The following is a 26,393-nucleotide window of genomic DNA, read 5'->3' as shown; positions in this document are numbered from 1 at the left end:
GCGCTTTTGTTTAGTTCTTTCGAGCAGACAAGCTTCGTCTGATTAATCGTGGATTGCGCATTTCATCAAATGTTCGTTGACCAACCACAAAAAAATTTCATGTCGCCGGTCACCACGCCATGCATAGCCAAGCTGCCACCCTTGAGAAGAGGAGGAAAAGAAAAAAAAAAGAAATAACGCAATCCGGTGTGTCAATGAGCTGCTTCCAAAAAAGGTGAACAAATGTGGAGAAAGGCATTCGCGTCGCTCGAGCTCGAGTTTGGTGGCATTCCCCTGGTTGTCGGCATTGCATCGGCAATCTTCACTCTTTGATCCGAATCGAAGCTGACTCTAGATGTTGGGTCACATTTTCCGCAACGCCATAGGAATGCATGTTTGAAGTTAGATGATCCAGCCCCTCCAAAGCCATTGGCCGTGACATCGACGCGGCCTTTCGAATTTCGGGATGGGCAATTTAAACTTGACGCTGAAGTCCAAGCTCAGCAACTTTTTGATCAAGGCTGCGTTGTGGGCGAATCTCCGCACCGAGTCCCTTTCGCTGACAGCCGACAGAACGGATGCTGACGCTTTTTTGGCTGTTGGAACCCCGCACAGTAGGTTAACAAGGGCCCTGAAATTAGTTCCACCAATTAGGGATTGCATGCATCGTGCTACGACGCTGACAGTCCCACTGAGATCCATGCCGCGGACGCCAGATCTCAAATCGTAAAATAAAAAATATATATATGGTGTCGAGTGTTCACCTAGATGACACTTACATAAAATGATCGGAGAGAAGCTTCTAAAAACCTCCAAAGCATTATAATCCCTTGTTTTTTCTTGTCAAAAAGGTCTCAACCAGGAAATGATTCTATTCGAAAGGAATTCCCCGCCTGCCTTGCAGTCGGCAGACCTCGAAATATCAGAGGCCCGTCGGGAGAAAATGTCGCCACATCAGAGAAAAGAGACAATTTACGAAAAATCCCCCCCGACCCGCGTGATCTGGTCGGCGCCAGCCATTCGCTGAAAATATTTGAAGGCCTGGCGACTTCTACAATGCATAACTGCTCCTTGAAGGTCACGGCCGAGGGGTTTTGTTTAACCCCCTACATTCTTGCTCGTATTAAAGTGATTTCACCCCTCCCCTTTTACCCAGTTTTCCCGCCTGCCGAACCTCAATTGTCGCGCGTTGCAGCGGGCTGGTTAAGAGCTTTCGAGATCCACATTGGTATTATTATTGGGACTTTTTTTTGGCACTCACTTTTCATCTTGGAGCCGACTTTCTTTCGTTTCAGAAGCCGATATGGGAAATAAACATCAACCATTTAGGAGAGAATCGAAATTGGGATGTCTAAAAGGCAGTGTAGCATCCAGACTGGAAAGGAAGTAAGAATGTCGACACATCGGGATGCATGAAAATGTTTGATATGTCGATACTCAAGCGCGAATCCCGTGAACACCTGACGTATGCCAACCAAGCTTATCCATTTTATTTATTTATTTATTTTTCTTCGCTTGAACTGAAACTTTGTCTGCCGGTGTCAGGTGAATTCGGGGTTTTTGTTCGATAGAAAAAAAAAAAAAATCCTGTCGACTGATAAAGTTGACCAGCCATTGGAGTTTTTTTTTGTTTTGGTCAGAAACCCTTTTTAACGTTTGGTGCAACCCTGCCTTATTAAGGGGCTAAGAATAGCAACCGGAAAGGAAAAGTGTTGCATTTTGAGCCTTGTCCCGTGTTGTTCATCTGACCTTGCTTTCAAGGTTCTGTCGTTTTTGCATTCGTCGTACTCGCATTTGGGGGTTAAAGTAAGGCAATAGGAGATTTTTTAGGCGACAGCTCCGCTGTTTTATACTATCTACGATCATCATTTGATGACAGCTTGTCTGACACATAACGACGGTCTGGGATATAACAACTTGGAAGCGGTTTTATTTATTTTATTTTATTTTATTGTATTTTATTTTAATTTTATTTTTCCATTTTTAGGCGTGAGAGGTTGGGTGTTTCTCGTCCGAAAGTCGCGATGCCTCGAAGGAGCGCACTAATGGGCATCCGGTGGGGCTGTCGTTTAGCTTCAGGCATTAGTTCGGAGCAAAATAGACGGATCTAGTCAGGCCGGAGGAGAAGGCCGAATTCGTATCGATAGCGGGAGAACGACAGTCCGTTGCATGAATAGAGCCTGCAGACGGGGCCACCTTGCATACTTTGTTGAACGTTATTCTCTACAAGTTTAGTAGCCTCGAGTCCAGGCACAGAATTATTGACTGACGTCGATGTAGAGGACAGCCTGGGCACGATGATGGGATACCAAGCCCTTTCCGTGGAATTCAGAATGTTGGCTAAGCACATAAAGTCCGTTAGCTTGTTCAAATAGGTTGAATTGGTGTTAGCGCAGTTGCGGCTGACAGATTGGATTTCTTCCCCAACCTGTGTCGTTTGGAATGCGCTGAAGACGGCAATCGTAACGTAGGGCTGATTCCGACGCTCTAAGCTAAACAATTACGATTGCGAATGCGAATGCGATACCAGACATAAAGCATGTTTCTTCACAGATACATGCATCCTTGGTATCCTGTACGATCTCGGTGCACTCGACGGACTTGCCACGATCGAGACCGAGGTTTTTTGAACAACGGCACACATGGCATGTAAGAAAACCGTCGAATTCCGGCGAAGCGGCTCAAAAGATAGGAGGCTGGAAATGAACGCCAAGATCCAAAACGGGAACTTTGCATGGAGCCGCAGTGGCATTTTACAAACAAACGGCAAAACTCTTCTGTGCGAGCTTTCTGCGTAATGTGTTGGTTTGGCGATTCCAAATGTATGGGGACCGTTGGGAAGGCCCTCATGCCAAATTCAGAAAGATGTCTCTCAATTTTAAAGTCACAGATCGGAGCATCAATCTTGCAATGCAGGTGGGCGGAGCAAAGCGTGGTTTCCTTGTCTATTTGATTTTTTTACGAGCGGTGTTGTTGGAACCAGCTAATTTTCTAATAGTAGTTCTCCGCTAAAAAGGCTGGGCATGCATATAGGCCATGCTCTGGCCGTCAGCAGAAGCACATCCAGCAATTCAGCCCGCCAGCACAAGCGCCCCGTACTTGCTCGGATTCAGCAAGTGCTGACATGCTGGGTGATAAGGCTGTTGACACATCATGGGAATGGGAAAATCCTTTCTGATACTTATTATCTGACCTGTGCTGACCATCCTTTTCATCACTCTTCTTACTGTTGTAAGCAGGACGGTTTCTTGCATTTATTTGTTGAAAACAACCAACAGAAAAAAAACCACTGGTCGAAACATACACTTTTTTCTTCTCGTTCCTTTTCGATCGATCGACAGTTTTGCTGTCTTTTTTAATTTCGGTTTGGACTCTTTTTTTCCTTCTCGAAAAGAAAAAGAATTGTGTTCAAGATGTTGATGCATAAGGAATTGCCGAATCCCTTCATATCTCGTCGCCAACAGTCTGCCGTTCAAGGGGCCTGCCCGAGTGGAGGACAATGGTACGCGTGTGATTCGCGAACGTCTACTGGCTTCGTCGGTTGCTGCACAGTCAACCCTTGCACCAACGTTGGCTGTGCTGCTGGGAATTTAAGGACTGCCACGTTGGGAGATATCCCCCAGGGCAGCACTGGGGATCAAGGTATGTCGTGTTTAACCTTTTATGGTCATTGAATATCACGGGTTTGGGGCTAATCATGATTGTTCCAATAGCATGTCCGTTCGGTGGTCTGTTCTACACCTGTGTGAGCCCGCCTGCGGGAGCCAACTTTTGGGGATGTTGCAGGTCCGCACCTTGTGACGCCGGGTGCCCAGCAGAAGACCTAACGGCGGCACAACTTGCGCAGACGACCAACAACCCATTTGCACCGTCGGCGGGTGGGTCTGATTCTGATTCGGATGGGAGCAGCACACCGACAGGAGCAATCGTGGGAGGTGTGGTGGGAGGTGTTGTGGGACTTGCTTTGATCGGAGTTCTCATATGGTGGATTCGACGAAAGAAGCAGACCGAGAAGAAGGAGGCACCGGCGGCGCCCATGGCTTTTAATCCTCACAGCCAACAGGCTGATCCTGGTTCGAACGTCCCGCTGACTTATCCCGAAGTCGTTGATCATTACGGTACGTCCCATTCCATTTTTTTTATATATCCCATCTTGGGTTTTAAAGTCACAAAAGCTAATAAAACAACAACAGCTGGCACATCACCACAACCAACAAAGCAGAACTTCCCGCCATCCGCCTTCGCTTCGCCAGCTCTGCCACAGTACAGCGATAAAAGGGCATCACACGAACTCGGAGGCGGCGGAGGTTACGACAATGCAGGATATATGAGCCCCATGAACAGTCCCGGTTTCGTGGACCAGCGTGCTCACGGATCACGCCCCATGTCGTATGAGCTTCACGGAACCGGTAGCCCTGTTTTACCACAAAATGGATTTTCGCACGCACCATCGATCATGTCTACGGCAGTTTCTGAGCTTCCAGCGGAGGATATGAGGTATTCGCAGGTTTCTAGCATGCGGTATAGCGGACAGCCACCATCGAGCCCGCCTCCAGCCCCGCCGAGTAACGAGCCTAGCGGGCCTGGATTAGGATTGTCGATGGGTGGGCAGTCCGGAGAGAGGACGGAAAATCAATGATTCGAAGAGTAAAGTCTCTGTATCCATATACCATGATAGATCACCGTATTGCTTCCTAATGGCCCTTTTCGTTTCTCCCCCCCCCCCCTTTTTTTTTTTTTTTACCTCTTATCACTTTTTCGATTCTTCTTTTTTTATAGGACAAGGCGTATATGGGGATGTTGCTTCTTCTTCCCTTTTTTTTATTTTTATATATATCCTTTTTTTATGATAATTTGTAATTTATTAAGTATTCAACGAAGACGAAGGATTGGGGGCATTGTAAGTATTTATAGTTGTAGTAGGAAAACACGAAATACAATACAGCACATGAGATAAACACTTACACATTTCGGAAGTTGACAAGTGCAGGGCACCGCCTGCGTTGTATTGTGATGGAACGATGTTACATGAGTAGGGTCGAGACAAGGTCACAAGCTTGTACATTTTTTATTTCACTAATCCGACTTGCGATGGGATGTAGGCCCAGTTTTCGAAAAAAAAAAAAAAAAAAAAAAAAAAAGAAAAAAGAAAACTTGTTCGCTAGGCCAAAGCTTCTCGACGGATATTCCGTCATGTTGCAATTTTTTCGCCAGGACAGGTTTTGGGACTTTCTGGGATGCAAGTACCAGTACCAAGTGCCTGCCCACGGATGATATACAAGGGCAGAATAGAAACAAACAAACAAAAAAAAAGTGAAAAAAATCTCTTGCTATTTTGCGTAGGCGAGAAATACGACCCCTGAGACCAATCTATTCCTGGAATTTTCGCCGCTTGGTGGGAAGCTTAAAGGGGGACCACCTTACAGCTGCCATTTTGCCTGCGACGGACGGGCTGGGCACAGACGGACCACTGAAGGTAGTGGAATTAGGTGCATGTCTGTTGTCCGCAGGCAAGTAAAGTAAGGAAGAGTAATACCCGCGCGGTGGTTGGAAAGAAAGAAAAAAAAAAAAAAAAAAAAAAATCTTCTTTGTACCGACCCGAACAAACACTTTCGTTCCCCCTTATTGTTAACGAACTCCTTGCATGGTAAAATGCACTACGAAGAAGTATTTGTGAATGTAGAGTAACATCAGACAGTGTATACCGTAAGTGGTCGTATGTATATGAAGTACCCATGAAATGGGGTGTGTGCGTTGCTCTTGGTAACCCTTTTTCATCCCTCTGCCTTCTTCCCCTCCAAGGTTTTTTTTTTCCTTTTCCCTTTCCTTCGCAGCATCTACCCTAAATCCGCCAAACAAAACCAAGGAAAAGCAGACCGACACAACGGCGGCTGCTGTCCTTTTGCTTGCTTGTTGACATTCGTTTAGTCTTCTTTCAGATCTGTCGTTTCATATATTTTATACAATACTGTATTTGCTGTTTGTATAGTTGATTGAACATTTTCTTTCTTCATGCATACATTCTATTGTCACTTCCAACACCATAGGATTACATAGCCTCATCGCCAGCTATATACTATCATACATCATATATCACCAGATTCGGATTCACGCCATCTACGACTTCGATGCTTCTCCTTTGAGCCTTCTTTTTGTCTCCTGCCTGTCTCCCCGAAAGCGGTTTGACCGGACTGGACTAGCAGGCCAGCCAGTCAGTTTCCGATCCCAAACGCTGGCCCGGACAAAAATAGAAGGAATAAACCCGCCATCGCGTTAGTCGACATACATAATTGTCTTGTCTTGTCGTCGCCTTGCACAGAACTGCTGCATTGTGCCTGCATTGCTTGTTCGCTGCCCCTAAACCTGTCACCACCACCACCACAAACTTCCCTTCCTCTTCTCTTTCCTCTCATCAGCTTCAGCTTCGAAATTCAAATCTGCTGTTGCTTCTATATAATTACCTTGCTTGCTGGTCCATTTCGCCTGTTCTTTTGCGAAGTGTTTCAAGATAACGTAACCTCAGGGGCTTCTTCCAGGTTCAACAAAATACACGCCATCTCTTAATTATTCTCTCTCCCTCTCTCCTTCTCCCTCACCCACTCCCCTTTCTACCATCTCGACAATTCCTTCCATTCCTCCCTCCATCTCTTCTTTTCTTCACCAAAAATAATACCACTGGTTCACCCTCTCTCTCGAAGGCTAGTTGTCCTAGCCTCACTCTTCGCTCTCCCTCATGTCGGGTCCGCATCGTGGTAGTAAACCCGTCGACATGACACCCACATCACCACAAACCAGAGAACGACGTCGGACCAGCGGCGGTCACAGACGAAGAGAAGATGACGACTCCGGATACGTCGCCGAGACCACTCGAAGCCCTCCCAGAAGACCTGCCTATCATTCACAAGCATCTGCTTCCGTCAGAGCACCCCTCAACCCTGCCGGTGCTACTGACCTTTCTCGAAAAAAGTCATTGATCAAACCAGAGCGCAATAGGATAACCAGGGACAATCCGCTATATAATTATCATAAACATGCACAGCATATGGATGTCCTCCCTTCGACCACAGGTATCGATCCTGAGACTGCCGACATCAATTCGCAGCCCGGTTCCACTGCTCGTCCTGCCCCCGGACAAGCCCGGCATAGATTGGATACCATGGACGAAGAAGCCTCTCCCCTGTCATCGAAAACTCCCCGACAACCTAATAAGCTGACCCGCCGCCAGACCGAAAAGGCTGAAAAGTATCCTGAGATGAAGGCCGCCGAGAAAAGGAAACGACAACAAGAAGTCCAGCCGCTCAGTTTGTGGACCGTATATTGCCATGTTATCACATTTTGGTGTCCTAATGCGCTTCTTCGTTTGTTCGGCAAGACTAAAAAGGAGCCTCAGCGAGCTTGGAGAGAAAAGATCGGTCTCATCAGTATCATCTTGTACTTCTGCGCAGCTGTCGGTTTCCTCACCTTTGGTTTCACTCAAACCGTCTGTGGCACGCCCGGCGTCCGATTGAAGGCAAACCAAATCGACAGAGGTCTCATGATCATTCACGGTGTCGCGTACAATCTTGTCGGTTCTCATCATCCAGCTGCCGTCGGCATCCCTCCCGGTGCCAATGTTTTGTTCGACCTTCCTCAGAAATGGGGTGGATATGACGCCAGCTTCCTGTTCCAGAACGTCAATGGACAATGCAAAGGATTGATCACGCTCGCCGAGGGCAGCGACGTTCCAACCAACGCTGATGGCGACCTGGCTTGGTACTTCCCTTGCAACTTGTTCAAGCAGGATGGTTCTTCTCCCGCCAACTACTCTAGCGGGGCGTATCACGGGTATGCCTGTCATACATCCGATACCGCTCGAAAGGCATACTACGGATTGGAACCCGCAGGTGAAGTTTACTTTTCCTGGGAGGACTTGAAGAATGATACTCGCAAGCTGCTTGTATACTCTGGTAGCGTTCTCGATCTCGGGCTTCTCGACTGGTTTAATACTTCACAGGTTGCCTGGAATCCCATCTTCGACCAGATCAAGAACGATACAACTCTGCTCGGCAAGGATGTAACCCACAGGTTCCAAGGCCCGCACAAGCGAACCGCCCAGTGTATGGCTGAGATCCTTCGCGTAGGTAGCATCGATGTCGAAACCGTCGGATGTATCGCCTCCCAGGTCGTTCTATACGTCTCCCTCATTTTCATCGTCAGCATCGTTCTCATCAAGTTCTTTCTCGCTCTCTTTTTCGGTTGGTTCCTATCATGGAAGCTCGGTGCGGTCCGCAGCGCCAGCAAGGAAGACAAGAAGAAAAGACGGGAGGAAATCGAAGCCTGGAGCAATGACCCTCAACGACCGGCCCAGTTCCCCGAGAAGCCGAAGCGAGCCAGCTTCTTACCCGTTACCAGCAGGTTCACTCAGGGTGGCGGGCCAGCCAAGGGCAAACCCAGCCCCACAACCATGGGATCTCAGAGTTCTAGCAGGGCCCTCTTGCCACCGAATGCTGTCTACGGTAATACCACCGGTAGCCGGTCTTCCATGCTCGGTAGCAACCTAGATGTGAGCCGTCTCTCCGGACACTTCAATGACCGCCACTCCGCCATCTTTAGCGAACCGACCAGCTCTTATATCCACGAATCCGTTGTTCCCCAGCCACCGCCAGAGTTCCAGCCGTGGGGATTCCCACTGGTTCACACCATTTGCCTTGTCACCGCCTACTCCGAGGGTAGCGGAGGCCTTCGCGCCACTTTCGATTCTATCGCGACTACCGAATACCCGAACAGCCACAAGGTCATTCTCGTTGTCTGTGACGGTATCGTTACTGGTGCAGGTGAAGATGCCCCGACCCCGGATCTCTGTCTTGAAATGATGAAGGACTTTGTCACCCCGCCGAAGCAAGTCGAGGCCTTCTCGTACGTCGCTATTGCCGTCGGCCGAAAGCGTCACAACATGGCAAAGGTTTACGCCGGTTTCTACGACTATGGGCAGGATAGCAAGGTTCCTAAGGAAAGCCAGCAGCGTGTCCCAATGCTTCTCGTCGTCAAGTGCGGTACCGAATCCGAACAGGGTGAGAAGAAGCCCGGTAACAGAGGCAAGCGTGACTCCCAAATCGTCCTGATGTCCTTCCTCCAACGTGTTATGTTTGACGAACGTATGACCGAGCTCGAATACGAAATGTTCAGCGGGTTATGGAGCATCACCGGCATCTCTCCGCAATATTACGAGATAGTGCTCATGGTGGACGCCGATACCGTTGTTTTCCCGGATTCGCTCACTCACATGACGGCTGCTATGGTCCGCGATCCTGAAATTATGGGTCTCTGCGGTGAAACCAAGATCGCCAACAAGACGGACAGCTGGGTTAGCATGATTCAAGTCTTCGAATACTTCATCTCCCATCATCTTACAAAGGCTTTCGAGTCCGTGTTTGGTGGCGTTACCTGTCTTCCCGGTTGTTTCTGCATGTACCGCATCAAGGCTCCCAAGGGTGCTCAGAACTACTGGGTCCCAATCTTGGCCAACCCGGATGTTGTCGAACACTACTCCGAAAACGTCGTCGATACCCTGCACAAGAAGAACTTGCTCCTCCTCGGTGAAGATCGATACCTCACGACCCTCATGTTGAAGACCTTCCCCAAGCGAAAGCAGATTTTCGTTCCCCAGGCTGTGTGCAAAACCATTGTTCCGAACAAGTTTATGGTCTTGCTCTCCCAACGTCGTCGATGGATCAACTCTACCGTTCACAACCTTATGGAGCTTGTTCTCGTCCGAGATCTCTGCGGTACCTTCTGCTTCAGTAAGTTCGAATCCTTTTTAAACTTATAACGACAACATTTGCTAACTAAAAACATCAAGGTATGCAATTCGTTGTGTTCATCGAACTCATCGGTACTGTTGTCTTGCCAGCTGCCATCTCGTTCACCATCTACCTCATCGTCATCTCCATTGTTTCACGTCCCGTGCCGGTGATCCCATTGGTCCTTCTCGGTCTTATCCTCGGTCTCCCAGCTATTCTCATCGTGCTCACCGCTCACAAGTGGGTCTACGTCCTTTGGATGTTGTGCTACCTCTTCTCGCTGCCAATCTGGAATTTTGTCCTTCCCGTGTACGCCTTCTGGAAGTTTGACGACTTCTCATGGGGTGAAACGAGAAAGGTTTCCGGAGACAAGGGTGGAGCGCACGATGAAGAGGATGGCGAATTTGATAGCGACAAAATCGTCATGAAGAGGTGGAGAGATTTCGAAAAGGGTATGTGATTCATCGAGATCTTTGAGATCTAGAATCAAGACTGATAATAACTCCTTTGCAGATAAAGCACTTCGTGTAGCGACGGCTCGTGATACGGGATCTCTCGCCGGATGGTCTAACCAATCATCTTCGCAAGACAGCACGCATCAATGGGGCCCTCCTCAACTTCAAACTCCTTATTTTGAAGCAGAGTACTGATCGATTGAATTGATACGATACACACGAAAGCATTGCCATTCGCTACCATCTTTTGCTTTTAGCTGCTTTTAAAAATATTTGGAAGGGAAAGGGGCTTTCCGTCGCGATTAGAACATAACTCATACTGTCTTGGCGTCAATTGGGATTCAAAATGGTTTTTCTTTCTCCTTTGCTCGGAAACTGGTTGTTTTGGAATATTTCTTCTTTTTTTCTCCCCTCATTTCGACATTAATAACTCTTACCTCCGTTCTCATTCATATATAGCTAGTTCGCACCCCTCCAATACATGTATCAAAGTACTCACAGCGTGTACTGTTTTTTGTTTGAGCGCAAAGCAAAGAAGCAGAGATGTCTACAATACCCCGGCAGGAGAAGCATGGATTGCGGATTTTTGCCTGATGAAATGATTGAACATAATTTTTTTTTCCGCCACATATGATTGCCTTTATAAATTTTTTTTGCGATGGGATTCTGTAGATAGCCTTTTGTTTTCTTATTTATTTTTCAGTTTTAATGACATTTTACACATTTACCATGGAACCCCGAGAGATTCCAGAATTCATAAGATATAGATTGTATCGCGTGTGACCTTTGTATCTAGGGGATTTTGGCGTGTCACGCCCTCGGGTTCCTATTGTAGAACAAACGTCCAACAACGCCGTCGGACCATGCACAGCTTATAACTTTGACACACACGCGACCCGATACATCCAACAATTGCCCGTCCGAAGCCGCGGGTCCAACCCGGCGAATTACCCGCACAAGAGGCTGAAAAGAAGAAGAAGAAGAAGAAGATGTTGAACCCGAAATACTCACTTCTGGCGGTGGGCTTCACCATCTGCCTGATAACCTTCCTGGCCTACGGATCCCAGCTCTTCATCCTTGAGCTCAGCGCTCGCGAATTTTGGATTTTCAACACATTAGTTGGTGGGATCTGGGTTACGTATTTTAGATGTATTTTTACGGATCCTGGGGGGTTCCTAATGGGTGGCAACCGTCGTGGCAGGGGGTTGATAGTTTTGGGGGTGGGGAAGATGGAGAGGAGGATGGGGGGAGCAGTAGTGACGATGGAGATGAGGGCGAAGGGGGGAAGAAGGAAGGTGTTAGGGAGCAGGTTAAGCCCGATAAGTATGGAAGGATATGGGGGAATGCGGATTGTAGGTGGTGTAAGAGGTGTAAGAGGTGGAAACCGGCGAGGGCGCATCATTGTAAGACTTGTCAGACGTATGTATTCCGCTTTTTATCTTCCTTCTCCCTCCCTTTTCCCTTTTAAATTTCATGAGATTCATGGGATGATACTAATATTTTCGTAGATGTGTGCTGCTCATGGACCATCATTGTCCGTGGACGTTTAACTGTGTGGGATACAGGACCTGGCCGCATTTCATCAGGTTTCTGTCGTTTGTGATCGCAGCGTGTAGTTATTTGGAGACCTTCTTGGTAGGGAAGTGTTTAGAGATTTGGAGGTCGAGGGATATGCCGGCTGTAAGCTTCCCCTTTACATTCGAAAAACAGGGGGGTGGGGAAGGATCAAACTAACCGATATAACATTCCCTCTGCGCTCTTTGCACGTTCCAGTATCTCGGTCCTTCTACTTCAAATCTTATTTTGCTAGTTATATTGTTGCTGGTTAATACGCTTACGGACTTTGCGATCATCGTGCTTTGGATTCGGATTATTGCAAATATTGTGGAAGGGTATACTACCATCGAATGGTGGGAGCAAGAGAGGCATAATGCTCTTGTCAGAAGAAAAGCGGTTAGACGGCAGTTATACCCGTTCGATATTGGGATATACTCCAATATTTGTTTGTTCATGAATGGTGGGTTGTTAACCTGGTGGTTTCCATTCCTGCCGAATAGAGCCATCGGGGAGGGAGGGACATCTGGGGGAGGGGGGCTGAGGTATGAAGTCAATGGGTTTGAAAAATCGTGGTTATCATGGCCACCACCCGATCCCGAGAAGTTTGGAATAAATGAACGGAGACATATGCAAAAGGAGTTGGAAGGGGGACCGTGGACGACTGGAGAGTATGACGTTAGTGATGTTTATGCGTTTAGGAGACGACAGAGGGAGGATATGAAGAGGAGGGGGGGTTATAAAAAGGATGAAGACGGCGGGGAAGATTATGCTTCTGAAGGGGATGAAGGAGTTAATTATAAGAGGGGCGAGGATTTGTTGGATAGTTATTTGGATAGTACTGCTGGGGGGTACGAGGGGAGGGTTATTGAGGGGACTTATTATGATGAGAGGAAGAGACAGGAGGAGATAAAGAGGAAGTGGAGGAATGAGGAAGGGGAACGGTTAGCGGATTATGGAGTTGATGAGGAGGCTGATGTGTTGGATGATGAGGACAGCGTGCCATTGGCGGAGCTGTTGAGGAGGAGGCGGGAGAGGGAGGTCTTGATGGGTGGGAGGTATCGGTAGTTTCTTCATTGTTAGTCTCGTACCGGTACCCAAACGCCGGTTAGCCACAATCGATTCATTCTCGACGGTAGAACATGATATGTATCAAAATTGAGAAGGAATTGCGACGAAGGGAGATTGGGAACTGATTGTTGATGCTTGTGAAGTTCAAAAAGTATCGTCTGGTTCTATAGATCTAGAAATCGAGTGCCCGCACCTCTACTACAAGTCATCTCTGGATTTCGCATAGTCTCGAGGCCAGATTACGCATCCAACCCGACGACAAACCTTTAAAACCCTCGAGAGACGCTGTTTCAAGCCATGTTCGCATCCGGTCTCCTCGAAGCACAGGCTATTGGAAGGATAAAACTTTGCGAAGGTCTGGCGAAATCTAGAGGGGTAGTATACCTCAAGACCCAAGAGGTTGGACATACGTTCTATACATTGTCTCATGCGTAAGACCGCCCGTCCACTCGTCATCTCCGTCAGAAGAACCAAAAACTAACAAAACTATAAACTTATAGAATACAGCAAAACTTCCACAAATCTACGACCGAGCCGTTCTTACTACCGCTTTCAAAAGTCCAGGATCTAATACCAGTCCTAGAGTCTTTCGTTCGAGACTTTCGAGCACAAAGAACGGCTCATGCTGAAAGAACGGAGAAGCTGCGGAATGCTCGTATGCTACGTAGTTTTAACCTTCTGGGGGAGGCGGTAACGCATACAAAAATTGATGAACAATGTACTATTTAAACCCTCACTCCTCACCCCTAGTATACATAGGTAGGGAAGCTGACTGCTATTATGTACCCGTGTACAGCTGTCTACGGTTTATCGGAAATGTTCCCGTCTATGGCGGCATACTCGGAGGCACGCATGAATGCCAAAGAAAGGCTTTCGGTGACGTTGATGATGGGAAACGGGTGACGGATGGTGGATTCCCCGGTGGAACTCTGGCAGCAAAACCAGACCCTATAAATCTCCAGGTCCGTGTACGTACAAGTGCGTGTACGCTTTGAATTATATATTTATGGACTTCGCATCCCCGAAATACATGATCCCTGTCATATGCTGGTCGGTCTCTTGGCTTGTAAATGATTGGTTGGCGCAAAATCCAACACACTGGAACACCTACCCTGTGCTGGCCTTTGGACCCGGGCCGACTGCTGTATATAAATCTAGAAAAATGTAATAGCGTCCCGAAAGGAATAGGGGGTATGAAGGTCTTTCAATTAGCACCGAACCACGGCCCTTTACTTTCGATCGCAACCATAATTAGATATAACAATCATAACCGATAAAAGCGTCGAGGACCGACCGCATTTGCACAAAATGCCACATTGTTGGATTTTGGAAGGGAATCCCTCGCTAGCGACTCCGTTTGCCCAGTCCAAAATTTCCGGCTTTGGTAAATTTGGACGACATGTCATCTCTCCTCAGGGAGTCGGAAGGAGAGCTTTCGACTCTACCCCCCTACGAGTACCCGTTCGCCCCGTCGGGGAGGTTTGTATGCTACAAAATCCCAATATCTAATCGATTGTTAGGCCCCTCGAAGGTTTTCTGGGCTGTCCTCCAGCAGTATTGTCTGGAAGAAAAGACCCAAAGCAAAGCTAAGGGGGCAGGGACACACCATGTTTGAACAGATCCTGATACGGTTCCGAGGAGGACCTATCCAAAGCAATAAAGATGAAGACGAAGAGAGCGATGATAATAACCCTTCAGACACGGCCACCAGCCCATCAGCTTCGGGTGCTGGTGGAGGAGGAGGAGTTGTCAGAGAGACGTTGCAGCTGCCTCTGTCCAGGCCGGTGGGTTGCCCTCCGTCGCCGTCGCCGTCATTGCGGTTTCCCTCGCCCGCCGCGTCGACCACCGTAAATTCCAATGCTTCTTCTTCTCCTTCCCCTTCTCCCTCCCCTTCTCCCTCCCCTCCCCTATCTCTTTCTTCTTCACCAACCCATCATCTCTCTCCCACCAACAATCATCATCACCACCACGCTTCTTCTCTTTCATCACGACACCTTTTACAAACACCACCAGCGAGTATTTCTTCGGCAAACATGGCCAAGAAATCTACGACGAAGAAGAAGGAGCCTTTGGCTCAAAAATCTACAAATGGCGGGGAGGCGAAGACGAGGGGGCAGAAGAGGAAGGCGGAAGAGATGGGGGGCCCTGCCTTAGCTCCCGTTGCTGATCGGGATGGAGGTTCTCCTCCTCCCGAGAAGCGCGTGACCAGGGCAGTGGCGGCGAGGAAGAAGAAGGAGGAAGACGAGGAGAAAGAGAAGACGAAGAAAGCGGCGACGACGACAAGAACAACGAGGGCGACGACGAAGAGAGTGGAGGAGGAGAAAGCGGCGACGAGGAAAAAGGTGGAGAGGAAGACGAAGAATAAAATTGAGGAAGAGGGGGAGCAGGAGCAGGAGAAGTCGGCGGAGGTGAGGAAGAGGAAGAGGGGTGGAGAGGAGGCGGGGGAGGGGGAGGCGGTCGCAGTTGGTAAGTCTGTTCATCATTATAATTCTTAAATTGCATTTCTTGAAGCTATTCCCATCATTGTGGAGATGTTGCAAATTTCCTATTGCAGAAGCCTTTGACGAGTTTCGAGATATCACGTTGATCGATGCATTTGAGGTTGCAAAAGCCGTTACAAAAGCCGTTGCAGAGTCGTGGCAAATATTAAATGGCAAAACAATGGGCTTCAGCAACTTGATATGACATGCGCTGGATCCGACGGGCCATTCAAGAGTGCAACTCTTTTTTTTCCTCTTCTACACATTCTTCAGCTCTTTTATTTTGTTTGAAATAACGAATTTGTTGCTAACTTATGTTGAACAGGTGATGCTGAGGAGTTAGGGGTTGGCGGTGCACCCGAAACACCTGCATCGGCACCGTCTGGTAGGACGGCGGCAAAGGCTGGGCAGAGGAAGGGGACCTCTGTTCAGTCCCGCGCCAAAAAGCCAACCAGGTCGGCGGAGGGTCCTCCAGCCAAGAAAAAAAGGATCCTGCACAAACTCCTGCGCCCCGGGGTATGTTATTCACCTTTTCTGGGATCGCCTATTCAATTCTTTACTGACGACGAGATTCCAGGTAAACGACAAGATCGGTTTTTCCTGGTGGAGAGAGGAGACGGAACCGGAGACGGAGGAGGAGGAGGAAGAGAAGGAGGCGGAGGAGGAGTTGAGGGGAAGGAAGAGGAAGGCGGAGGACGGGGGCGAGTTCGGGAGGTGGGTGAAGAGGAGTCGTGCTGACTCCTTGGAAGTCCTCGTCGAGCTGGGCGACGAGGAGCAGGAGGAGAGAGAGGGTCAGGGTTCTGTTTCCTCCCGGAAGCAGCGCACCCCGCCGAGCTTCCAGAGGTATGAATACTCTGACGAAGTGAAGCGGGCGTCATTACCAATGGCTGACCCTCTTTCAGACTCCCGCTTCCAGAAGTCGCACAATAAGTCTCGTGCAAACGAGACTAGGATACACAAAGAGGAGAGCCAGAAGGAGGATGAACACCTCGGGAAGTACTTGGAGTTGTGGGATGACCTTGGGAAAGTCGCCCACGATGATGATAAGTGCTTCGAGGTTCTCGGAGTGGACGTCCCAACCTCCCAGCTGGGGAGGAGGTCCCTCCTTAGGAAGAAGAGGAGGCTGTTTAGGGAGCTGGAGGAGATTGCGACGCGGGGGAGGGTTTATAAGGAGGAGCGGAGGAGGGCTCGGCTGGAGGAAGGGGATGAGGAGCGGTTGGAAGTCACCTACGCAAGTCACCTCCGCAGGACCGAGCAGTCACCTTTGAAGCTTCGGGGTCGTACCATCGAGAGGCAACACTGGAGGAAGGTTTGAAGAACGATAGTGATGGACGAAGAGGGTGCTTGGTGCATTCTCGGACTTCGTCTTTCGTTCTTCTCGCTGACTTCTTGTGGTGTCAATCGATGTTGACACCGTTGAATCATTGGCACTCGGTTTAAGGAAAGGGACTTCGCAAAGGGGCACATTCATGCCTGGAAGCTACCCAGGTTACCAAAGCCGCCGACCTGGGCAGCGATAAGCCCAGGGGAGGACAGCAGCCTCTCTAAAAAAACAAGGTCGTCACACCAGGGAGTGACGTTAAACCGCTCTCGGGCGAGGAGAAGGGAAACCCTCGCAAAAAAAAACTGTGATGTTTCGACCTTTGTTGTTGTCGTGTCCCCGAAGCATTACAGGTGCTTTTTTTCTTTTCGACTATTTCACCCTTTTTGCCGTCACTGTGGTCCGGAAAGGCTTTGGAGTAGCAAGCATTTACTTGACAATGCTAGTCATCCATTCCCTTATCACAGCTAAGTGTCGATCTTGCCTTGCCGTCACCACCCGCGAACATTTCGATCCGACCATGCCAGTCATGCCCTGAACATTACGATATCCGGGCACCCCTTCCCGGTTTCAGCTCTTCGATTGGTTGTCTATCCTCGCAGCTTGGGAACGAGACCACCCGCAGCCATTACGGCGGTTCATTTTTACGACCTCATTCACGACCTTGACGACGTCCATGCTCTGGCTTGGTCATTTATTTATTACGCATTATACCTTGATAAACGGTTGTATTTTACGGCACAGGGTTTGGAGAAGGGTGTATGATTTTTATCCTTTTCTGTATAACTATGGCAGAGGCGTTGGGCATGCATATCTTTTATTATGTACACTAGACCGGCTTTTAGGGTCCCTCGATCGCCTGGTTTCGGGGACCACTAGCAGCTTTACTGCTTAATACCTAATGGACCGCCCTGTTTACAGCAGCAGTATCTGGTCATACAAGTTGCAGAGTCGAGGAAACTACTTGCGAAGGGGTGTCGCTTCGAAGCATACAAAAGACTGGCCTTTGCCCAGCCGACGCCGTCAAGTTGCAATTGGTGCCCCCCCCACCAAGAACAGCATCGGGTTTTCTTGTTCTCACGATTCGGGTTCTGCTTCTTCTTTTTATTTTTATTTTTATTAGTTATTAGTTATTTTGAATCATGGTTCCGTATCGACGAGAGGTTTACCTAGTTACATACGTAGTATAGCTAGGTATTCTCCGAGATATCCACCGAAAGATCCGTTTGTATTATTATTTGAAGGAAATGTCTGCTTTAGTTTGGCAGAACAGACTAATTTGAATTAACAAAGTCAGCCATGGGACTGTATCGTTCGCTGTTCGTTTCATTCGTGTTTCTGATCCATTCGTATTCTTCCTCCGTAGTATTGATACACCTAATATCGAATTCCTTTTCTTTCATGAAAGGTGTTCTGTTTAGTCTTATTTCGTAGACCGAACGCCTACTGCTACCATTTGCGTTTGGCGTCTCTCTCTGCACATGTACCCATTCTCTCTGTGTCACCAGCCTCTTTCGGATAGTTACCCAAGTAGTTGGCACATTCTATATATCCGCTGGGTTCGCTTTGCGCCACGTGCCCTCCCGCGCCGCCCTTAAAATTTAGATTAACGGGTAATTATCGAACGAGGTACTTGTATTTATACTAAATAGAAATATAAACTTACTTGAGTACTAGTACTTAGTATAGAGAGATAAATATGCTTAAGAGGAAACCGTACGGTATAACTATTTGCAAACTGGGCATCTGATTAGAACTGAAGTTATTAAGAACCTGAACCGGCTAGGAATTCGCATAGACACTCATTTACTTGGGCTTCGATGGATTGATCGGGCATAGACCCTTTAATTAAACTTAGCTTAGGTAAAGTATGTAATATGTGCTTGCCGTATCCTCGAAAACCTTTTGAATTCTCGAAAGATCAAAACTAGACGCATGAAGTCTGTCCTTGAATGACTCGCTGCGATACACTCAACAGGATCGCGATCGTACGATACATATACTTTATGGAATATAATCGAATAACGAATATTGGTATTGATATATTACAAAACATGGTTGAAAAGTCTACATAACGTAACGACGTTCACTCTTATATGGTTCCTTTTCATACATCATGAGGAATGCCTAGCTAATCATTCTTCTGATTTGCCAGACCTGCCAACATCAACTTTCTCACATATGTATAGATTTTCCGAGATATTTATTGGGAGAATAATGTGAAATACCTTAACATTTAAATGAAATATACCTGAAAGTCTAGACACATCTTTCTAACGAAGACTAACATCCATCTCCGAAATCGAATCCCACAACAATCTATCCGTTCTCGATACCGTTCTCGAAGTGCCAAACATCCAATGTCGCCGTTGATTTAACCCTGGCCTCGAGACTGGATTTCACCCTAAAAGATCAAAAGAATAAACTTTCTCGTCAACATGTTTGACCTCCGAAAACAATTGCGAAAAAAAAAAAAATTAAAAAAATTACGTCCTTCCGATACCGGGAATCGAACCCGGGGCTGTCCGGACCATCTTAACCAACTGCAAAGCCAGTTATTGAAAGCGGACGATGTTAACCACTACACCATATCGGACGTGTTTGGTTGAATATGAGGACTTTGATTGTATATTATATAGTGCATTGAGAGTGTTGACGGAGTGCTGATGCCGGCAGGGTGATCACAACACATAAATTACCACACTAGATCATGTTACACAGTATTTTCGGGTAAATGTAGATATTCCCGTCTATGGAATCTTTCCCGAAACGTTTAAACGTTTAAAACCCCGCTGGCTTCTTCACTAGCTTGCGCTTATAATATATATCGTCGAATTAACTAAGTACCTTATTAGGTGCAGTATTTGTTTTGAGGTCTAGAGGAAGGTCCCTATCTCAAGCATTTATGCTACCTAGTGATGTCGGCCGACAAGTACCTATATAATTTATATTTAAGCTACCAGGTGTAAAAAAAATTATATATAGTCTGGGTAGATCTATAAATCATCCGGTTTTGAGGAAAAAAGCAACCTGAGATAATAGTCAATCGACTTTGTATTATTAAACTACTACACACGAGAATAACAATTGTACAACCCCAAATCAAATTGCAAAAAAATGTCACAACACTATCGACATATATATTATGTCTACTCAAAAGTCGTCCCGCGAGGTTGTCTACTTCTCCAACTCTTTCTCACCATAAGCGATGTCAGATTTGTCGACCGGAGCCTCTTCATCAGAAGCAACGACCTCTCCAATCTGTGGGGGCAGAACCGGCGCATCGAGTAGAGTAGGCTTGTGGGGCGAGATATACATGTTGATGACATAGTGGACAAGGAACGAGACGCTGAAGCCAAAGAGCCAGGCGAATGTATCTATATCTGGTATTAGTTACTGGTATGACGCGGAGTTAGATTCAGAAAACTTACAAATCTTCCAAGCCCCGCCGACATTAAGAGTTGGCTCGATGGATTTGGCGAAGCCAGGAAGGCTACAGCAAAGTTAGTAACGGAAAACAGTCCAGAATATATGTATCTAGGCTTACGTTGGAAGGAACCCAAAGAGGAAACTAGTCCAAGCCCTCCAATTGATACCGTAGGAGTAGTAATAGATGCCGTCTCCTTTGTAGAGCTCGCGAATGTCGAATCGTTGCTTCTTGATGATCCAGTAGTCACACACAATGACACCAGCGAGAGGACCCATCATGCAAGAGTAGCCGCTGAGGAAGGCGAGGAGCCCCGCGGCGTTTTTAATGATCAACCATGGCTGACAGACGACGCAAAAGACTGCAGCCAAAAGAGTAGCGCGGAAAATGTTGATATACTTGGGAGAAAGGCCAGAGATATCGTTGGAGAATGGGAAAGTTCCAGCTATCAAGATGGGTTAACAATTTACTCAATATATGAAAGGATCAAATTAGAGCATCTTACCCGCAATCTGGTTCCCAATGGTGGCAAGAATGAAACTAAGGCCAACGAAGAATTTTGCCGCACGGCTGTCCCAGGCCGCAATAATAGCTGGCATGTACCATTGGAATTCGCCATGTTGGTATTGGTGAGCAGATGTGACGAAGATTGGGGTTAAGGCACCGAGAGTTCCAATGACGGGAAGGGCAAAGAATTGGTTGTACCCGGCCAATCCATCCTTTGAAAATCTACCGAAATCGGGCATGTTGACAGCCATGGAACTGAAAAGCCCAATAATAACATTCAAACCAGTCAAGGCGCTGTAGGCAGTATTCATATAGGGGTTAGTAAGTTGGGTAGGCCCTTTGACAAGAGGACCACCTCCTTTGGTGACTATCGCTCCCCATAAGAAGAGGGCAAGAAAAGTCGGTGGGACAACCATGGCCTTAACGAGGAATAGAATCCTCAGCTTGTGGATAGGCATGAGCGACAGGATTGTTTGTACAATCCAGTATAAGAAGAAGCACAACATGCCGGCGGAGTCAATTCCGACGGATTCGGGGAGGTGGTTAGGGAAACCGGCAAAACTTGGCCAGATGGCGGTGATGCAGTTTCGCAAGAAATCAGCGGCTTGAACACTATGAGGCCGTAAGTTATCAGTTAAAATGGTATAGCTTTTCTGTAATATAATCATTGCTCACTACGTACCAGAGAATTGCCGTCCACATGAGCGCGACGAAACCACGAAGTAAGATAGCAGGCATAGAACCGTACATGCCAAAGATGCCTCGGGTTACAACAGGATACGAAATTGAGCTAGCGAATGTGAGGATCATAATCCATCAAACTTCGTTATTGCTAACTTACTATCGTGCGCCAATTTTACCTGTGAGGGTAATGACAACAGAGCAGATCATGAATCCACAGAATACAATGGGGAGAGTTGACCTATATTCGTTAGAACTAGTCCTGAGCTCATGAGGGATATCTAATAATCAAGGGAACGTACTTCGCCGTAAAACCCAACGACATCACGACGGAAACCGTTGATGCGAGCTATGTGATACTTATAAATAACGTGACGTTGACAATGTAAACCTGTTGAACGTACTGGAGGGGCAAGCATATCAGATGTCCAATATGCCCAGTAGTCTCCAGCACCCCATGTCCGCTTCTCTGGTGGAACGGGGTCCAAGTCTATAGACAACCGGTACCATATTAGCCCAATATCCAGGTCTCTCGAATAAAGTTTGGGACACCTTACCTGGGTTACTCCAGCGCTCATTTCCGTAGGAACCGGGATTCTTTGGGACCTCGCAGTGCAGATGCGGTCCAATCCTAGCCTTAATCTGGGAAGGGGAAGGTATTGAGGGCAAGGATAAGGAAACCATGTTGGGCACTATAAGATCTGTGAACGTTCGAACCCTAGACGAAATGGAAAAGTCGATGCTAGACAAGTGAGGGCACAGGCGAGATGCAACCTGGATTTATACCCAAATCCTCGTCCTACTACGTATCTTAGCTGTCCATAATGTGGAGCCGTTAGATCCACTCGCGCGCGACTCTCAGCTGTCTCGCGTAGGTTGAACCATGCCGTCCTGCATGAAAAGAGAAAAAAAAGATGCATATGATATAGCGTAAAACTCTCATGATAACCTAGTCTAGTCCAAATATTCGGGATCCGATCATGGGAATACTCGGTTCTAGAATGCAGGGTGGATATGCTAGTTCTGGGATCTTTCAAGATAGTGAATATGCACAAGCGCTAGAACTTTGTGTGACAGACAGCATACCCCCGCTTCACAATTGTGACCATTCAATAAGGTTACTCGCTCGAGATTTGACAAGGATTCACTTAGTTTTTTGCCCTGTGGCCCGCCGGCAATTCCTTAAGGGAAAGATATCGAAATGTAGTCCGTGCATGAAAGATCACCATGGGATTTATATTGACCATCCCGCTCTCCCAAATGTTGAATGCGCAAACAATAGTACTTCCTAGAGGTCCAATGTATCTCTGCAAAGACTAAAACACATTAAAGTCTTCAAACCTCCCCAAGGAACTCTCAACAGAATACTCCCAAAAGTTCTACTAGTGACATCATATATTTCGTACAAAGTATTCGTCGAAATGCAAAACTGCAGCAGTTGCAGGGTTTGATGCCCGAGTGCATGGGATTCACGAATTTACGCGAGCTGTAGAGGGAACCAGCATCGGACTCGACCCGTCGAACGACGTGGGATGCATCTACGACCCGCTAGCTATTCTTAATTTGGTTGTAAGCCAACATTGGAGGCACGTACGACGTGGGATGTGTTGAGTTTTCGAGGCTACTTAAGGCCGACGGGCGCCGCGGCGGGCTTATAATAATGGGCGAGGCCCTGAAGCCTGCAGCCATGTTCGTTTATCGCTCTATCGAAAAAACGCCACCGGGACAAGGGTCAAGAGGATGTGTGATCAAACGGCTTGAGAAATACAAACCGTACAGCGTCGGCACAGCATCGCGCGGCCGCGCTGTGAATTTCAGCTTAGTTCGATTCGATAGCTTCTTAACCTTCGACGCCGGCACGTGCTAGGAAAAGGTAACGAGAGGCCCTCTACTTGGTCTTAACATTGCATCTGCGGTTGATAATCCTGTGGGTTTGCGGAGTTGGACCAATTCGGTACCCACACTATCGAATGCCCTCTAATACAAGTACTAGTTCTTAGAGTTAGTTGTGAAACTGAGCAAGCTCGATGCCGCCCCGACGCCCCACCTTATATCAGTATCCGTTTAGTATTCCTGGTGCGGGGGTTCTTTATACCAACTATCTAAAATCCATCACGTAAAATCGTTAGCTCCGGAAATACGTATGTATCATAGCTTCTCCTGGTATCTGGCGCATATCGGGTTCCTGCGGTTTCATACAGTGCTCTACAGGCAGCCATCAACTTGCAACGGATGCATGCTTCCTATGTAGGTTAAGATCTTGCACTTGGAAATCAACTTAGGGGATTCAAGTATCAGGCTACTGGGCAGCTTATATAGGGGCCCCTATCCGTCTGGATTTTTCAAACTGACATTTTGCGACTTGTTCTCACCAACCCTCCGTTCTCTCGATCCGTATCCATCGATATCGCCAATTCCGAGTTGAGGAAACCACTTCGAAGCCATTGATACCACAACACACACCAGTCGCATTTTCCAACATACTTAAAATGGCTATCTCGAAGTTGCTTCCCGAGAATATTTCTTTCTTTGCAAAGCCATATGCATTTACCTTCCCATCTGCGGCGACTGCATTACTCATTATAGATATGCAAAGAGACTTTCTTCTCGAGAATGGATTTGGGCATATTCAAGTCCGTAGCTACTTAGAAAACATGTAGTTAAGGGACTAGATTGTTGACTTAGACTTTGCATAGGGAGGTAATCTCACAAACGTCCAGGCCGCAATCAAGCCGACAGCCAGGCTGCTTGAGGTATGGAGGGATCTTGGTCTCCCAGTGGTCCATACTAGAGGTATAGCTTTCCAAACTTATCTATCAATTGGAAATTTGTGTTCATGAAACTAAACGTGATGGGATTCAAAGAGGGTCATGTCCCGGATTTGTCGGATTGCCCGTCCTCAAAGCTTGTCCGACAGGCCGCTGCACCAGGAAATAAACAACATGTTCAAGTAATTGGCGACAAAGGGCCAATGGGCCGCCTTCTCGTTCGAGGAGAATACGGCCACGACTTCGTCGACGAGCTTCAGCCACATGAATCCGAAATTATCGTCGACAAACCTGGAAAAGGTGCTTTCTATAATACAAAACTTATGGAGATTCTAAAGAAGAACGGGATCACACATTTAATTATTGGCGGCGTCGTAAGCATTCCGTTGAACTAGAGAGTTAGTTTGAACTTAGTACTGACCAAGCACGATCAGACAACCGAGTGCTGTGTTACTACGACACTGAGAGAAGCTAACGATCGGGGGTTTGAATGCTGTAAGCACCATCCACGGATCGTTTGATAACTCCGTTTCCGACCTCCCAGCCGGTGGTCCATGGCTTTTGCCTAGCAGTAGACTATCTAATATTTTCTGACTGCAGGCGTTCTTACGGAAATAACGGATGGATATAACCCACCCTACAAAACCGCATCCTTAGATATGGTTTACTGGTCTCAAGGTCTCTTTGGATACGTTGGCTCTATGGATCCCTTAATCGAGGCTCTTAGGCCATTCTCGTCTGTAACAGTCTCCACAACCACGGAGAAACCATCAGATATTGGCTACGTCTCATCAGATGGTTCTGAAGTAAAATCACCCCCTCAAACGCCACCCGCCTGGGATGGGTCCCTTCTCATTGATGATCTCCAAAGGTCGTATGCTGCCGGCATTTCGCCAATCACGGTTCTGGAGGCTGTCTATACGAAAATTGAGGAATACTCCCAAGTCGACCCTGCCGTGTTCATTTACTTGGTCGAAAGAAAGACTGCATTCGCCCGGGCCGAAGAGCTTATCAAGGTATACCCTGATAGGCGTAACCTGCCGCCTCTCTGGGGTGTGCCGTTCAGCGTCAAGGATTCCATCGATGTTGCCGGAGTTCCAACCACAACTGCATGCCCACCACTTGCATTCGTCCCAACCCGGTCTGCTACCATTTATGACAAGCTTATCGCCCAGGGCGCCGTCCATATTGGAAAAACAAATCTCGACCAGTATGCAACAGGCTTGAACGGGACACGCACGCCATATGGCATCCCGCGCAGCGTTTTTAACAAGGATTATATCAGTGGAGGTTCTTCATCTGGGAGTGCAGTCTCCGTTGGCGCAAGGCTAGTATCCTTCAGCTTGGCGACAGATACCGCGGGTTCCGGCCGCGTCCCTGCATTATTCAATGGCGTCATCGGCTTTAAACCCACAAGGGGCACTGTATCATTCATGGGTGTAACACCCGCTTGCCTATCTTTGGATTGTTGCTCATTTATGGCATCTAATATCAAAGATTCTCGCATAGTTTGGTCGCTTGTCGAGGGATATGACGTCGCTGACCGATACTCTAAGGCCACCCCACCAATCCTACGATCCGTTGATGCCCATTTTACAAAGTTCAAATTCGGAATCCCTCCACCAGAGGCACTATCAGTTTGTTCTTTTACTTTTCGACAGATGTTCAATGACACTGTCAAGAAGCTTCAGGATATCGGTGGCCAGTTAGTTCCTGTGGATTGGGCTCCATTCGACAACGCTGGGAAACTTTTGTATGATGGAACTTTTGTCATTGAGAGGCTTGCGAGTCTTCCAGACGACTTTCTCGAGAAAAACAGGGATGCCTTGCATCCCGTGATTAAGGAGTTGTTTGAACAGGTCGTTGCTAGGAAGAGCACCGCCGTTGATGTTTTTAGGGATTTACATAAACAGGCTCTGTATGGTTTCCCGGATGTGATACTTTCCTTTATTCTCTCACTAACAGGGGTTGGCAGGTATATTCGACAAATGATGGAGATATTCTCGCCATCAGGGATTTCAGTTTTAGTGGTTCCAACCGCACCCTTACACCCAACTGTTGAGCAAATGCTCGCTGAGCCAATCTCTTTGAATTCGACACTTGGGACTTTCACACATTTTGGAAATGTTAACGACCTCTGTGCAGTCGCCGTTCCGGCAGGCACCTATCCGCTCCCGTCAACTGACAACTCTTCTGAGGTTGCGAAGGGGGTTCTGCCATTTGGTGTTACATTCCTTGGAGGATCAAGAACAGACTCCGAAGTTTTGGACATTGCGTCAAGGTTTGAAGCCTATATAAAACAAGAATCAATCTAACATTATTGCATAGGCAGTGTTGAAGTCTTATCTATCCCCCTTATTGGAGTTTGGAG

General features: G+C 47.5%; 7 protein-coding genes across 7 annotated transcripts; 6 read left to right on the top strand and 1 right to left on the bottom strand.

Moving 5' to 3' along the window:
• Nucleotides 1–3,392: 3,392 nt before the first annotated feature.
• DFL_007309 (uncharacterized protein) lies at nt 3,393–4,618 on the top strand (the record flags this gene model as incomplete). The annotated part of the gene is made up of 3 exons (XM_067636871.1): nt 3,393–3,621; nt 3,693–4,097; nt 4,173–4,618. 3 exons carry the CDS (start codon nt 3,393–3,395, stop codon nt 4,616–4,618), a joined length of 1,080 nt encoding a protein of 359 aa, XP_067488443.1.
• A 2,130-nt stretch (nt 4,619–6,748) lies between these two features.
• Nucleotides 6,749–10,408, top strand: DFL_007308 (uncharacterized protein; the record flags this gene model as incomplete). The annotated part of the gene is made up of 3 exons (XM_067636870.1): nt 6,749–9,758; nt 9,818–10,210; nt 10,272–10,408. 3 exons carry the CDS (start codon nt 6,749–6,751, stop codon nt 10,406–10,408), a joined length of 3,540 nt encoding a protein of 1,179 aa, XP_067488442.1.
• A 952-nt stretch (nt 10,409–11,360) lies between these two features.
• DFL_007307 (uncharacterized protein) lies at nt 11,361–12,835 on the top strand (the record flags this gene model as incomplete). Its single annotated transcript, XM_067636869.1, has 3 exons — nt 11,361–11,632; nt 11,722–11,893; nt 11,987–12,835. The coding sequence occupies 3 exons, from the start codon at nt 11,361–11,363 to the stop codon at nt 12,833–12,835; spliced, it is 1,293 nt and encodes a 430-aa protein (XP_067488441.1).
• Nucleotides 12,836–13,135: 300 nt separating this feature from the next.
• DFL_007306 (uncharacterized protein) lies at nt 13,136–13,741 on the top strand (the record flags this gene model as incomplete). The annotated part of the gene is made up of 3 exons (XM_067636868.1): nt 13,136–13,269; nt 13,339–13,493; nt 13,635–13,741. 3 exons carry the CDS (start codon nt 13,136–13,138, stop codon nt 13,739–13,741), a joined length of 396 nt encoding a protein of 131 aa, XP_067488440.1.
• A 1,130-nt stretch (nt 13,742–14,871) lies between these two features.
• Nucleotides 14,872–16,633, top strand: DFL_007305 (uncharacterized protein; the record flags this gene model as incomplete). The annotated part of the gene is made up of 3 exons (XM_067636867.1): nt 14,872–15,304; nt 15,644–15,834; nt 15,896–16,633. The coding sequence occupies 3 exons, from the start codon at nt 14,872–14,874 to the stop codon at nt 16,631–16,633; spliced, it is 1,362 nt and encodes a 453-aa protein (XP_067488439.1).
• A 3,183-nt stretch (nt 16,634–19,816) lies between these two features.
• Nucleotides 19,817–21,938, bottom strand: DFL_007304 (uncharacterized protein; the record flags this gene model as incomplete). Its single annotated transcript, XM_067636866.1, has 9 exons — nt 19,817–20,016; nt 20,071–20,132; nt 20,187–20,511; nt 20,572–21,185; nt 21,256–21,363; nt 21,415–21,495; nt 21,557–21,603; nt 21,659–21,744; nt 21,812–21,938. The coding sequence occupies 9 exons, from the start codon at nt 21,936–21,938 to the stop codon at nt 19,817–19,819; spliced, it is 1,650 nt and encodes a 549-aa protein (XP_067488438.1).
• Nucleotides 21,939–23,743: 1,805 nt separating this feature from the next.
• DFL_007303 (uncharacterized protein) lies at nt 23,744–26,337 on the top strand (the record flags this gene model as incomplete). The annotated part of the gene is made up of 6 exons (XM_067636865.1): nt 23,744–23,887; nt 23,951–24,047; nt 24,119–24,396; nt 24,457–24,517; nt 24,623–25,940; nt 25,998–26,337. The coding sequence occupies 6 exons, from the start codon at nt 23,744–23,746 to the stop codon at nt 26,335–26,337; spliced, it is 2,238 nt and encodes a 745-aa protein (XP_067488437.1).
• Between the last annotated feature and the right edge of the window lie 56 nt (nt 26,338–26,393).

This window comes from Arthrobotrys flagrans (assembly GCF_004000055.1).
Source record: "Arthrobotrys flagrans strain CBS H-5679 chromosome Unknown unitig_8, whole genome shotgun sequence".
Taxonomy (NCBI): Eukaryota; Fungi; Ascomycota; class Orbiliomycetes; order Orbiliales; family Orbiliaceae; genus Arthrobotrys; species Arthrobotrys flagrans.
The sequence above is the reverse complement of the archived record's forward strand: the minus strand, read 5'-3'. Positions and strand labels throughout refer to the sequence as shown.